At 38.0% G+C, this 12,353-nt stretch overlaps 1 protein-coding gene across 1 annotated transcript in view; it reads left to right on the top strand.

The window, feature by feature from the left end:
* The window catches only part of TRIM44 (tripartite motif containing 44), an 81,031-nt gene that overhangs the window by 17,131 nt on the left and 51,547 nt on the right, over positions 1 to 12,353 (top strand). Inside the window, exon 2 of the mRNA XM_016187553.2 lies at positions 9,846 to 9,923. Coding sequence (XP_016043039.1) covers positions 9,846 to 9,923 — 78 coding nt within the window. The remainder of the gene's footprint in view (positions 1 to 9,845; positions 9,924 to 12,353) is intronic.

The raw sequence follows: 12,353 nt of genomic DNA, 5'->3' as shown, positions 1-12,353 counted from the left end.
GATAGACACCTGCAGACCTGCTTCACCGCCTGTAAAGCGACTCTTCTGCAGGGAGCCAGCCAGGGGCTTGAACTGGGATCCTTATGCCAGTTCTTGCGCTTTGCGCCACATGCGCTTAACCTGCTGCGCTTAACCCGACACCCAGTCTAAGACTTCCTATACTGTCCTTTTATACAGGTCCCTCCAACCTTTTTTAAAAAATATTTATTTATTTTCCCTTTGTTGTTATAGTTATTGTTGTTGTTATTGATGTTGCTGGATAGGACAGAGAAATGGAGAGAGGAGGGGAAGGCAGAGAAGGGGAGAGAAAGATAGATACCTGTGGACCTGCTTCACCGCTTGTGAAGCAACTCCCCTGCAGGTGGGGAACCAGGGGCTTGAACCAGGATTCTTACGCTGGTCCTTGTGCTTCAGACCACTTACTCTTAACCTGCTGCACTACTGCCCACTCCCCCCCATCAAACCTTTGATTTTCTAGTTGTTAACATACATATATGTCTCCCATGTTTTATAGACTCCTATCATGTGGAGATGAGAAATTGTACTTGTGTAAATGAGTGTGTTATAAACCACTAATCTCCCAATAAAATGAAGGAAAAAAAAAGAAAATAACTCATTTTTGTGGTTTAAAATAAATTTATATTTATGTTAGGTCCCAGTTTGCAAGGTTTAGAAAACATTAAACATCATGTCTTGCTTTATAACAGGTACATACAGAACATCATTTTCATTTGCTATCTTATATACCATAGTTTCTAAATATCATAATTATTTATATTTTTATTGGGGATTACTGTTTTATAGTCAACAGTAAATAGAATAGTTTGTACATGCACAACATTTTCCAGTTTTCCACATAACAATACAACCCCCTTTAGACCCTCTGCCATCATGTTCTAGGACCTGAACCCCCACCCCACCCATCCCAGAGTCTTTTCACTTAAGTGCAACACACCAACTCTGTTCCAAGTTCTGCTTAGTGTTTTCTCTTCTGATCTTGTTTTTCAAATCTCTGCCTGAGACTGAGATCATCCCATATTCATCTTTCTGTTTTCTGACTTATTTCACTTAACATGATTTCTTCAAGCTTCACCAAGATGGGCTAAAAACAGTGAAATCACCATTTTTAACAGCTGAGTAGTATCTCATTGTATATATAGACCATAACTTGCACAATAGCCACTCATCTGTTGTTGAAACACCTGAGTTGCTTACAGGTTTTGGCTATTATTAATTGTGCTGCTATGAACATAGCTATCCACAAATCTTTTTGGATAGTTGTGTTTGGTTTCCTTAGGATATATCCCCAGGAGAGGAATTGCAAGGTCATAAGGTTGGTCCACTTCTAGCCTTCTGAGAGCTCTCCAGACTGCTCTCCACAGGGGTTAGACCAATTTACATTCCCATCAGCAGTGCAGGAGGGTTCCTTTGTCCCCAGCATTTATTGCTGCTATCTTTTCTGATGTATGACATTCTCACAAAAGTGCAGTGGTATCTCATTGTTGTCTTCATTTGCGTTTCTCTGACAATGACTTGGAGCATTTTTTCATATTTTTGTTGGCCTTTCAGATCTCTTCTGTGGTGAATATTCTGTTAATGTCCTCTCCCCATTTTTGGATAGGGTCATTTCTTGTTGTTGAGTTTGACAAGCTTTTTATATATTTTGGTTATTAGCCTCTTATCTGATGTATGGCATGTAAAGATCTTTCCCATTCTGTGAGGAGTCTCTTTGTTTGGGTAGTGGTTTATTTTTGCTGTGCAGGAGCTTTTTAGTTTGATGTAGTCTCACTGGTTTAATTTTGTCTTAGCTTCTTTGTAGTTAGATTCATTTCATTGAAGATGTCTTTAAAATCTAGACAGAAAAGAGTTCTGCCAATATTTTCCTCTAAGTATTTAATAGTTTCTGGTCTAACATCCAAGTCCTTGATCTACTTGGAATTTACTTTTGTGTTTGGTGAAATACAGTGGCTCAGTTTCATTCTTCTGCACATTTCTTTTGCTTTAATTTTTATTAATTTTTATTTATAAAAAAGAAACACTGACAAAAATCATAGGATAAGAGGGGTACAACTCCATACAGTTCCTACCACCAGAACACCACATCCCATCCCCTTCCCTTTCCTAACATTTATTTTTGTTGATCTCTTATATGGTTTTCTTATTTTCACTGTTACTGATTTCTTCCCTAACTTTAGTGATTTCTGTCCTTCTTGTTGCTTTAGGGTTCCTTTGTTCTTCTTTTTCAAAGTCTTTAAGGTATGCAATCAATTTGTTTATTTGTGCTTTTTCTTGTTTCCTAATGTTTTCTTGTATGGCTGTGAACTTCCCTCTCAGTACTGCCTTAGCTGTTTCCCAAATATTTTGATAGCTTGTGTCTTCATTTTCATTGAACTCTCGAAATATTTTTATTTCTTCCTTTATTTCCTCTTTGACCCAGTAGTTGTTAAGTAGTGTACTGTTGAGCTTCCACATTTTGGGACTATTACTAATCTTTTGTTGATTGTTAAGTGTTAGTTTAATTCCACTGTGATCTGAGAAGATGCTTGGAATGATTTCAATGCTCTTGAATTTCCTGATGTTGTCTTTGTGGCCTAACATATGGTCTATCCTTGAGAATGACCCATGTGGACTTGAGTAGAATGTTTATTCTAGTTTCTTGGGATGAATGACTCTGAAAATGTCCAATAGTTCTAGTTTATCTATCTCCTCATTTAGCTCCCTCATGTCTTTATTGATTTTCTGCCTGGACCATCTGTCAAGTTAAGAGAGTGGGGCGTTGAAGTCCCCTACTACTATTACTGTGTTGCTGTTAATATATTGCTGTAGCTCTTTCAGTAAATTTTTGATGTATTTAGATAGCCTCTCATTGGGTGCATAGATGTTAATAATTGTTAAGTCCTCCTGACTGACTTATCCTCTGCGCATTAAGTAATGTGAATCTCTATCTTTTAAAAATTTTATTTATTTTAAGGCCTGTCGCCTCAGATATGAGGATAGCTGTTCCTGCCCTTTTTTGTGGTCCATTGGCTTGTGTGATAGCTTTCCATCCTTTCACTTTGAGTCTGTGTTTGACTTGTTGAGTTATGTTGGATTCCTGCAGACATCATATGGCTGGGTTGTGTTTTCTGATCCTTCTTCCTACTCTGTGCCTTTTAATAGGTGAATTCAGGCCACTGACATTTGATATTATAGATTGAAGATATTTTAATGTCATTATTGTGGGTTTTTAGTTTTCTGATATATGGCATATTTATAGTGATATGATTGTTTGTAGGAGACCTTTCAGAACTTCTTTCAGGGCCGGCTTGGTGATAGTTGATTTCTTCAGCTGTTGTTTGAGAAGGTTTTTATGCCTCCATCTAGTCTGAATGACAGTCTAGCAGGATACAGTAGTCTTGGTTGGAAGCCTTTCTCATTGAGCACTCAATAAACATCTTGCCATTACCTTCTGGCCTGTAATGTTTGTGTGGAGAAATCTGCTACTAGTCTTTCTAGTCTTCTGTGAATAATCCTCATTTGTATGTTTGTATGTTGTCCTTATTCTTATGTGCCACACTACCTTTGGAACTTTTAGCTGGGCTTTTGTCCTAGTTCATTTCTCTAATGTTTCTTCTTGGTTTAACCATTGTATATAAAGTGTTATGAGGTCCCTCTCTCAATACTTTTCAATCTACTGATTACTCTTGCCTGGATTGACTTGTGCCTAAGTAAAGTACTTAAACAGTTCACAGTTGTGGAAATCAACAGTTTTTTCAGTATTATCTCAATCCCTGAGTTGAAGCACAGTGGGTGTTAAAACCTCTTTTGTTCTTTTTCTTCCCTGTAGGCCTTGGGAGCCTGAGGGATTTTTACCTATAAATAGGCTTTTTGGCCTACTCACTCCTGACCAAGAGATAAATCAGGGTAGGGGAGAGATAGCACAGTGGTTATGCAAAGAAACTCCCAAGGCTGGAGGATCCAAAGCCCTGGCCTCTATTCAACTGCCAGCAGCCAGGGCCAAACTGACAGCACTACTTGGCCCTGTGAGTTTCCAAATAAATCCCATTTATACTCTGTGGGTTCTGTGTCAGTTATTACCGTGTCTCCTAATTCATTGGGATAACACTGTGGAAAGGCTCTAGTCCACTGGGATGTACATCTTCTCCTGTGTTTCCTAGCCAGTTCTCTGCCTTTCAATGTCAGCATGGGGCCTTCCGGTTGCTGCTCCAGCCTCTGAGGTACAGTAGAATTGGAGACTCACAGTTACATTTGGTGAGCTTTAGGGGAGTACTGTCCTCCCCTCAGCAGTCTTTTTGTTGGTAAAACAGACTGGAGATGGCACCTTAACCAGCAAACTTCCAGACTATTAACAGTTGCTTGGGAGTATATGTGGGCTTTAGCCATAGGAATCTCTCATTAGGCTCCTCTTTGTCCATGAGCCACACATGTTTGCACTTACTAGTGATTTGGTGGGTTCCCAATGTAGTTCTAGTCCTGTCTTCTTGTGGTCTGAGACAATTTCCTCTGCTATTCCTAGTTGACTGGGGAGAGGAGAGGAGAGGAGAGGAGGGGAGGGGAGGGGAGGGAAGGGAAGGAAAGAAATGTAGCTGCTCCTACTCTTTAGTCCCACCTCCAGAAGTCTGCAATATCATAATTTATTTAGCCACTTTAGGTGCATGTCTGTGATGTTTCTGGTTTTTCAGAATCACATATAATGCAACAATAAATTTGTTTGCATAACTTTTTGATAGATTTGCTAGTATTTCTCAAGGAAAGAGAAATGAACTTACTAGGCATGTGATTCAAAGTAGACTTAAATCATTTTACATCAGTAACATAAAGTCCCTGAATTTCTCAAAGCCCTAACTTACTTGATACTATCAGATCAGGTCTTTTTATATGTTTTCTCAGTATTATGGTATTACGCATAAGAAATGATATCTTAAATCCAAGTAAGTTAAGTATTTTTTTTTTACCATCTTTTCATGTATTTATTAGCCACATTGCATTTCTATTGTGTTTATATACTTGGTTAGAATTTATTTTGAGTTTATTTGGCCTTTTCTGTGTATAGGAACTCTCAATTTTCTTGTGGGCTCTTGATATCCAACTCTTGTTGTCTTTATATTTTAAATCATTTTCATCTATATCTTTCTGATCTTTGTTTTGCTACTGGCTATCTCTGTGACATAATTTAACTTCCTCAGAACCACTTTATTGTAAAGAAAATACAGTACTATCTTATTTTACTTTTTTGTTTATAAAATGGAAATATTGACAAGACTATAGGATAGAAGGAGTACATTCTGACACAATGCCCACCTAAGAGCTCCATATTCAATCCCTTTTTTCTACTGTGTTTTGTGAAACTGTACATAAGATCTCTGAGTTTGGAGTTCCTTGCATAATTTCCACCAACCCTTTTCTGAGCTGTAAAGTGAGAATATGATGCTTTTTTAGTTTATTTGAAATGCCAATGAAAGAACATATGAAATTGCTTTGAAAAGTAAAGAATACTACTCTAAAATAAAGTATTTAACTCATCCTTTTACTTTATTGTGACTCATCCCTAGGAACTGACTTTTATTAAGCATCCCATAGCCCCACAGATTAAACTCTGGAGGTGGGTTTTACAACATAGTACTTGTCTCTTTTTATTCTGTACATTTTTGTGGGGGTGCTGCAAAAAGAAGATAGGCTTACATTGAACTCATATGCTCTTAGAGCCCATTGGATAGAGTGGATGGTGTAAAAGTAAGATATAAGGCAACTGTGACTTCTTTGCCAGTCACATTGATTTTGTGAAAGATTATCACAGTAGAATCTGGTCATCTGTGGAACCAACTGTGAATAAGGCTGGAGTCAATGTACCTTTTGTTATTCTCTTGATCCACTTCTCAACTAGAACACAGGTTTCAGAGACAAATCATCATAGGTAGAGAGATATGAGGGCACAGTCTCCTGTTGTGATTACCTTCTGACTAATAACTAGCTTCTAAATAATTAACTAAAATGTGATATCACCCTATGGTTTTAAGACAATCTTAACTATTACCATGAGACCCATACAGTCTGTGTCCCGGTCCTATGCTCTAAACCAAGTGCTTTAGAGGTCTCACATTTAACCATGTCTGTCCCTTTCCAGACCAATCTCAAGCACCCAGGGCCCATTATTACCCAAAGAAATGGCCTACACCTACTTCCAGGGCACCTCTAGCCTCTTCCTGAATCTATTCTTCCAAAGATGAATAAAGCTTTTAAGCATCATATATGGTATGTACAGCCCTAGGACCCCCCAAGTATGGCCAAATGATTTCTGCATGAGAAGACTATCCTCAGAGCTTTTGTATTAGCTTGAACACCTGTGCACAAGACTTCCCTCCTACCCATCCCCCACTACCACAAGGCAGTAAGAGTCTGGATTGTGGGAAAAGAAAGGAGGTGGATTTGGGGCTGAAGTTTTCTGTTTATACTTTTGCCTCAGCACTGCAGCTGTTAGGGTCAGTTTTGCCCAGATGAGCCTCTTCCTTTTGTTCAGCTGCTTATGTTACGGGTTAAAGAGAAAGCCACTGGAAAAGTTTCCTACAACCCATTTAGAATTCAACTCGCTAGCTCGTTATAGACCCCCAATTAATCTCATAATTTTCAAAAAGAATTTCTTTTTGGGTGAATTTTCTGAAGGCAGTCTCTGTGCCTCTCCTCTGAGTAGACAATATTGCTGACACTTTGTGAAAAGGAAGGGTTCTGCTGACACACAGTATTTTATGAAGAGTAAGGGACCCCTTATCTCTCTAGACAAGGCACATCTGCCTGCAAATAGGCTGTCTGCTTCTTAGGGATTCCTTCCTCGTCCTGTTTCTTTTCTGAATGTTTTGAGGCACATTTTGGTGCATTCCATTCTCTCCTTGAAAGCCAGAGGGAAAGTCAGAATATGTCAGAATTCTTACTGAGAAGCTTAAAATGGGTGCTGGCAGCTGGGATGTGGGGGAAGAGAGCTTTCCAGGGACAGGTGACCTGCTTGTTCAGCTAGTGAGAAGCAGGTTAGAGGAATGATATCACCAGACAGGCTTTAATTGTCTGATCATCTCATAAAAGCAGGATTGTGTCTGGCAACTTAACCCTTTTTTAGATTCTTCAGTTCTCACCCACTGCCTGGTATGTGACCTCTGGATTCCTTTTCCCAGCTGTCTGCTGTGAGACCATAGAGATTAAAGATTTGATTTGGTAGAGAAAATAGGAGATTTGTAAACCATCATTCTAAAAATTTAAATTATGAAAATTACCATAGCTAGAACAGGAAAGTCAGCTAAGTTAAGCTTGTAAAGTACATCTAAACTGAGTATCAGTTTGGGGTTTTTTCCAAGTTCATGTGTATCAGTTCTCTAGACTCCATATGTAAGTGAAACCATTTGTTAGCTATCTTTCCTTTCTTTACTTATTTTGCTAAGCATAATAACCTCTCGTTCCATTCATTTTGTCCCAAAGGACACTATATCATCTTTTTTTTTTTATTGTAAAGTAGTATTCCATGTGATATATATCTTATTTAGAAAGTTATTTGTTGATGGGCATTTAGGCTGCTCCCACTCTTTGGCTATTATGAATAATACAACTATGAACATAGGGATGCATCTGACCCTTCTAATTAGTGTTTAAGTGTCCTTTGGATAAATTCCTAAGAGTGGTATCGAGGGATCATAAGGTAGTGACATTTTTATTTGTTTAAGGACTTTCCATGTAGTCTTACAAAGAGGCTGCACTAGTTTGCATTTATAACCCTTTCTTTCTTTCTTTCTTTCTTTCTTTCTTTCTTTCTTTCTTTCTTTCTTTCTTTCTTTCTACCAGAGCACTGTTCAGCTCTGGTTTATGGTGGTGCAGGGGATTAAACCTGGGACTTTAGAGCCTCAGGCATGAGAGTCTGTTTGCATAACCATAACCATTTCTTTTTTATGTTAGAATCAAAGAAAAATAGAAAGGAAGAAAGAGAGGAACCTGTAGCCTGCTCTACCACTCATGAAATTTTCCCTTTGTAGGTGGGGGTTGGGGTCTTGAACCTGGGTCTTCACGTATGATAATGTGTGGACTTTACTTGAAGCATTACTGCCTGGTCCCTATAGATGCTATTCTTACCCTTGAGGAATTAAAAACTTTGTGAGGGTTATAGAAAATAGAAATGAAAATTTTTTATATCCCTCTTGGGTTTACTGAGTGTTAGCTCTGCTTTTAGTTTGTTCCTTTGGCATATTAATGTAAACTATTAACTCATTTTATCTTACTATAGCCCTATGAAATAGGGATGGCTGCTAGCTTCACACTACAGATAAAGAAATAGAGGTACAGAGTCTAAGTGTCTTGCCTGAGATCACATTGTTAATGGCAGAATTGGGAATTGATCCAGCCAGTGTGCCTCTTGCATCAATGATCTGAATCTTAAAATATGGCCAAACCAAACTGAATTGGATAGTACATGTGAAATGCACACTAGATTTCAAAGATATAGAATGAAAAAATATATATGTGTACACACACATATAGCACTTCATGCTGAAAATGCATGTTATGCTGATAATACTTTGGTCTACTGAGTTAAGTAAAATACTTTAAAATTAATTTTATTTTTGTGGCTGTACAACTTAAAATTACATATATCATTTGCCTTTGTGGTTTATGTCATCTTTCTGTTGGACTGTGCTACTAAAAATTATTATTATTGTTATTTTGCCTTCAGGGTTATTGCTGGGGCTCAGTGTCTGCACCATGAATCCACTGCTCCTGGAGGCCATTCTTTCCCCCTTTTGTTGCCCTTGTTGTTGTAGCCTTGTTGTGGTTATTATTGTTGTTGTTGATGTAGTTCGTTGTTGGATAGGACAGAGAGAAATGGAGAGAGAAGGGGAAGACAGAGAGGGGGAGAGAAAGACACCTACAGACCTGCTTCACTGCCTGTGAAGTGACTTCTCTGCATGTGTGGAGCCGGGGGCTCAAACCCGGGTCCTTACGCTGGTCCTTGCGCTTTGCACCACCTGTGCTTAACCTGCTGCGCTACCACCTGACCCCCTAAAAATTATTAAAATGCAATGTGTCCATCTAATCTATTATTCCTATAATCTTAAAATTGTATATATAGTTTGCATTTGTGGCTTACGATACATTTCTGTTGGTCTGTGCTACTAAAATCATGATAATCCAATGAATAAAAATAGATGGCTACAATGAGACCTACTATGTGCCACATACTTCTAAAACACTACTTCAGTTTCTCAAAATAACCTTACTTTATTATCCCCATTTTGTAGAAGAGAAGGTTTTGAGAGATTCAATATTTTGCTTGAGGTTATTCAGCTAATGAGAGACTCCAAATGTGAAGCCTTATATGTCTAGCTCAAAAACCTATACACTTAGCCAGCACACTGTAATGCCATTCCCAGTTAAATCCCAGGGTGTTTCCTTTGTTTTTGTTTTACAAATATTTAAAATGACATGTCTTCATATTTGACATGTAGAGACTCAAAATAAATATCAGTAGATGAGCAGGTCATTAAGTGGACATTCCACATGGAAATAAATCCCTTTGCAGCACCTCTGCCCTCAGTGAACACTGGCCTGGTTGAGCTCTTTGATGAAACAGTGAGTCAGCCTGTACAAATTGCAATTAGTTTTCATTCTAATGGTTCTCCTAGGTCACTAGACAAATTATGTCTCAGTCCTCTTTGACAATATAAGAGTGACAGCACAGTTCTCTTTAGTCCTTTGTTCATTTCTCTAGGCTGATAAAAAAAAACTTTCTATTTCATTGTCTTGTGAAATGCTGTTTGTGTCTCAGAGAGCAACAAAGTGCTGTCTAGTGACCCTTATTATTTTTTTTCTAGAGCAAAGATTCAGGTGGACTGAAGGCAGCTATGATAGAACTGGTGGAAAGACTCAAGTTCAAGAGTTCAGACCCTAACGTAAGTATGTTTTGGAATCAATTGAGTGTTGGTATCCCAAATACTTCTTTTTCTTTGAGCTAAATTTGAGGAATATTAATGATAGTCTCTGTGAATGCTACATCAAGATCTAATTAAACCTACTCATTTAGTCATCTAATATACCTAGAGATGAGTCATGTTTCTCCTCTTCTGTATTTGATGACTGATAATCATATAATCATTCACTATCTTCCCTGAACTGCAGACGAGTGCATTTTAAATCTTCCTTTACCTTTGAGTCTAGTATCCTTTGTATCCATTAAATCCAGTCAGAGGCATCTGAGATACTGGCTAGCTTGTGCTGTGGACTGGATGGAACAGGCTCCAAAGCCATCAGGTTGGTGTACAGCACTAGCATCTTGTTTTACCTCCACTTTATGGATCCAGCTGCCACTGCAAATACTTTTATCCTTGTGACCTAGATAGTTGGATGGGGGAAATAGTTTCATCTTCCCAGATCTGTCCTCCCCCAAAAATATTATGGGGCTGTAGGACTGATTCTGTGAGAAGCCATACCAGAGAGGGAATGGACTGGGAGCCGAACATGCCAGAGGGATTATGAATAGCTAGCTCAGCCTCTCTTTTCCTACCCAGATACTTTCTTGGGAACTGCCTGATATTGGTGTTAGCTGACTTGACTTGAGAATTAAAATCTCTCATAGTTAAATAGGAAAAGGAACATAAGTTTGTTTTGACACAATATCAGACTGTAAATGAAGGGAAAGAAACCGCAACAGTCACTGTAGAAATCTGAAGTATCATATAAGGCTTTTGTGAACAGCTATATGCCACCAAACTAGAGCACCTGGAAGAAATGGATAACTTCCCAAGATCAAACCAAGAGGAACTGGAAAACATTAATAGACCAATTATAGCCAAAGAAATTGAAAAAGTAATCAGAAGTCTTCCCAACAACAGATGGTTTTACAAATGAATTCTATAAAACCTTTAAAGGAGGAGTTGCTAACTACCTACACTTTCCAAGCTCTTCAATATATTCACAATATTGAGGACACAGGAATACCCTCCTTCTGAAAAGCCAGTGTCATCCTGATACCAAAAATGAACTAAGACACAACAAAAGAAAACTAAACAGTCTAGTATCCGTGATGAACATAGATGCTAAGATACTGAACAAAATTCTAGCGAACTCGATACAGCACTACATTAAAAAGATTGTGCACTGTGACCAAGAAGGATTTATTCCAGGGATGCAAGGCTGGTTTAGTATATGTAAATCAATAAATATGATCCACCACATCAACAAAAGGAAAATCAAAAACAACATGATTATTTCAGCAGATGCAGATAAAGCCTTTGATAAAATTCAATATCCTTTCATGATCAAAATATTAAAAAGAATTGACTAGATGAGAAATTATGCAAACTATTGATATTTATATCAGCAGACCTACAGCCAACATCATGTTCAGTAATGAGAAACTGAAAGCTTTTCCTCTTGGTCAATTTCAGGGCAGGGTTACCCATTATCACTGTTACTGTCCTTGTGAGTCCTAAGCATAGCATTTAGGTGAGAGAAAGGAATTAAAGGGGCATGAATTGGAAGAGTAGTAAAACTATCACTATTTACAAATACTATAATAGTATATATAGAGAGAGAAAATTCAAAAGAATCCAGTAGAAAACTCTTGGAAATTATTGAACAATATAGTATGGTGGCAAGCTATAAAATCAGTATACAAAAATCAGTGTTTTGGGGTCGTGTGGTGGTGTACCTGGTTGAGCTCATATGTTACAATGTGCAAGGACCCGGATTCCAGCCCCAAGTACCCACCTGCAGGGGGAAAGCTTTGCGAGTGGTGAAACAGGGCTGCAGGTGTCTCTCTGTCTCTCTGTCTCTCTTCCTCTCTGTCTTCCTCTTCCCTCTTGATTTCTGGCTGTCTCTATCCAATAAATGAAAATAATACCAAACATTTTTTTAATCAGTGTTTTTATCACCTTTATGTCCTGTCGTCACTTTTTCCCCCATTTTATTATCTGAAACACTATATGAGGCAGAGCATAAGCAGTCACAGTCTCTTCAAAAAGTGACTGTAGTCTCCAACCTAGAAAATAAATTACTCCTCATATAGAATTGAAGGTATTGGGGCATTAGTAATATCTTTTTGTCTTCTGTTAGGGTCCCAGAAGTAGAGTATGTTTGGATAGAAAAAAAATGGTTTAACCTTTATTAGTTTTGTTATCTCAAATTAAAAAGACCCCTGGTGTAAGTAGTTTTCTTTTAATGAAGATGAACTAGTCAATTATTATAGATTACTGAAACTTTTTTTTTTGTCTTGAGTTTCTCTGGTTTCTGGAACAACTTCTGTATTTTATGTTTGTTACACCTACATGCTTGTAGGCAGAGAAGAATGAATGGGTGGATGTATAGAAATGACAGCATATCTT

This window comes from Erinaceus europaeus, chromosome 17 (genome assembly GCF_950295315.1).
Source record: "Erinaceus europaeus chromosome 17, mEriEur2.1, whole genome shotgun sequence".
NCBI lineage: Eukaryota > Metazoa > Chordata > Mammalia > Eulipotyphla > Erinaceidae > Erinaceus > Erinaceus europaeus.
Note: the sequence above shows the minus strand (reverse complement) of the source record. Positions and strands in the feature narration are given on the sequence as shown.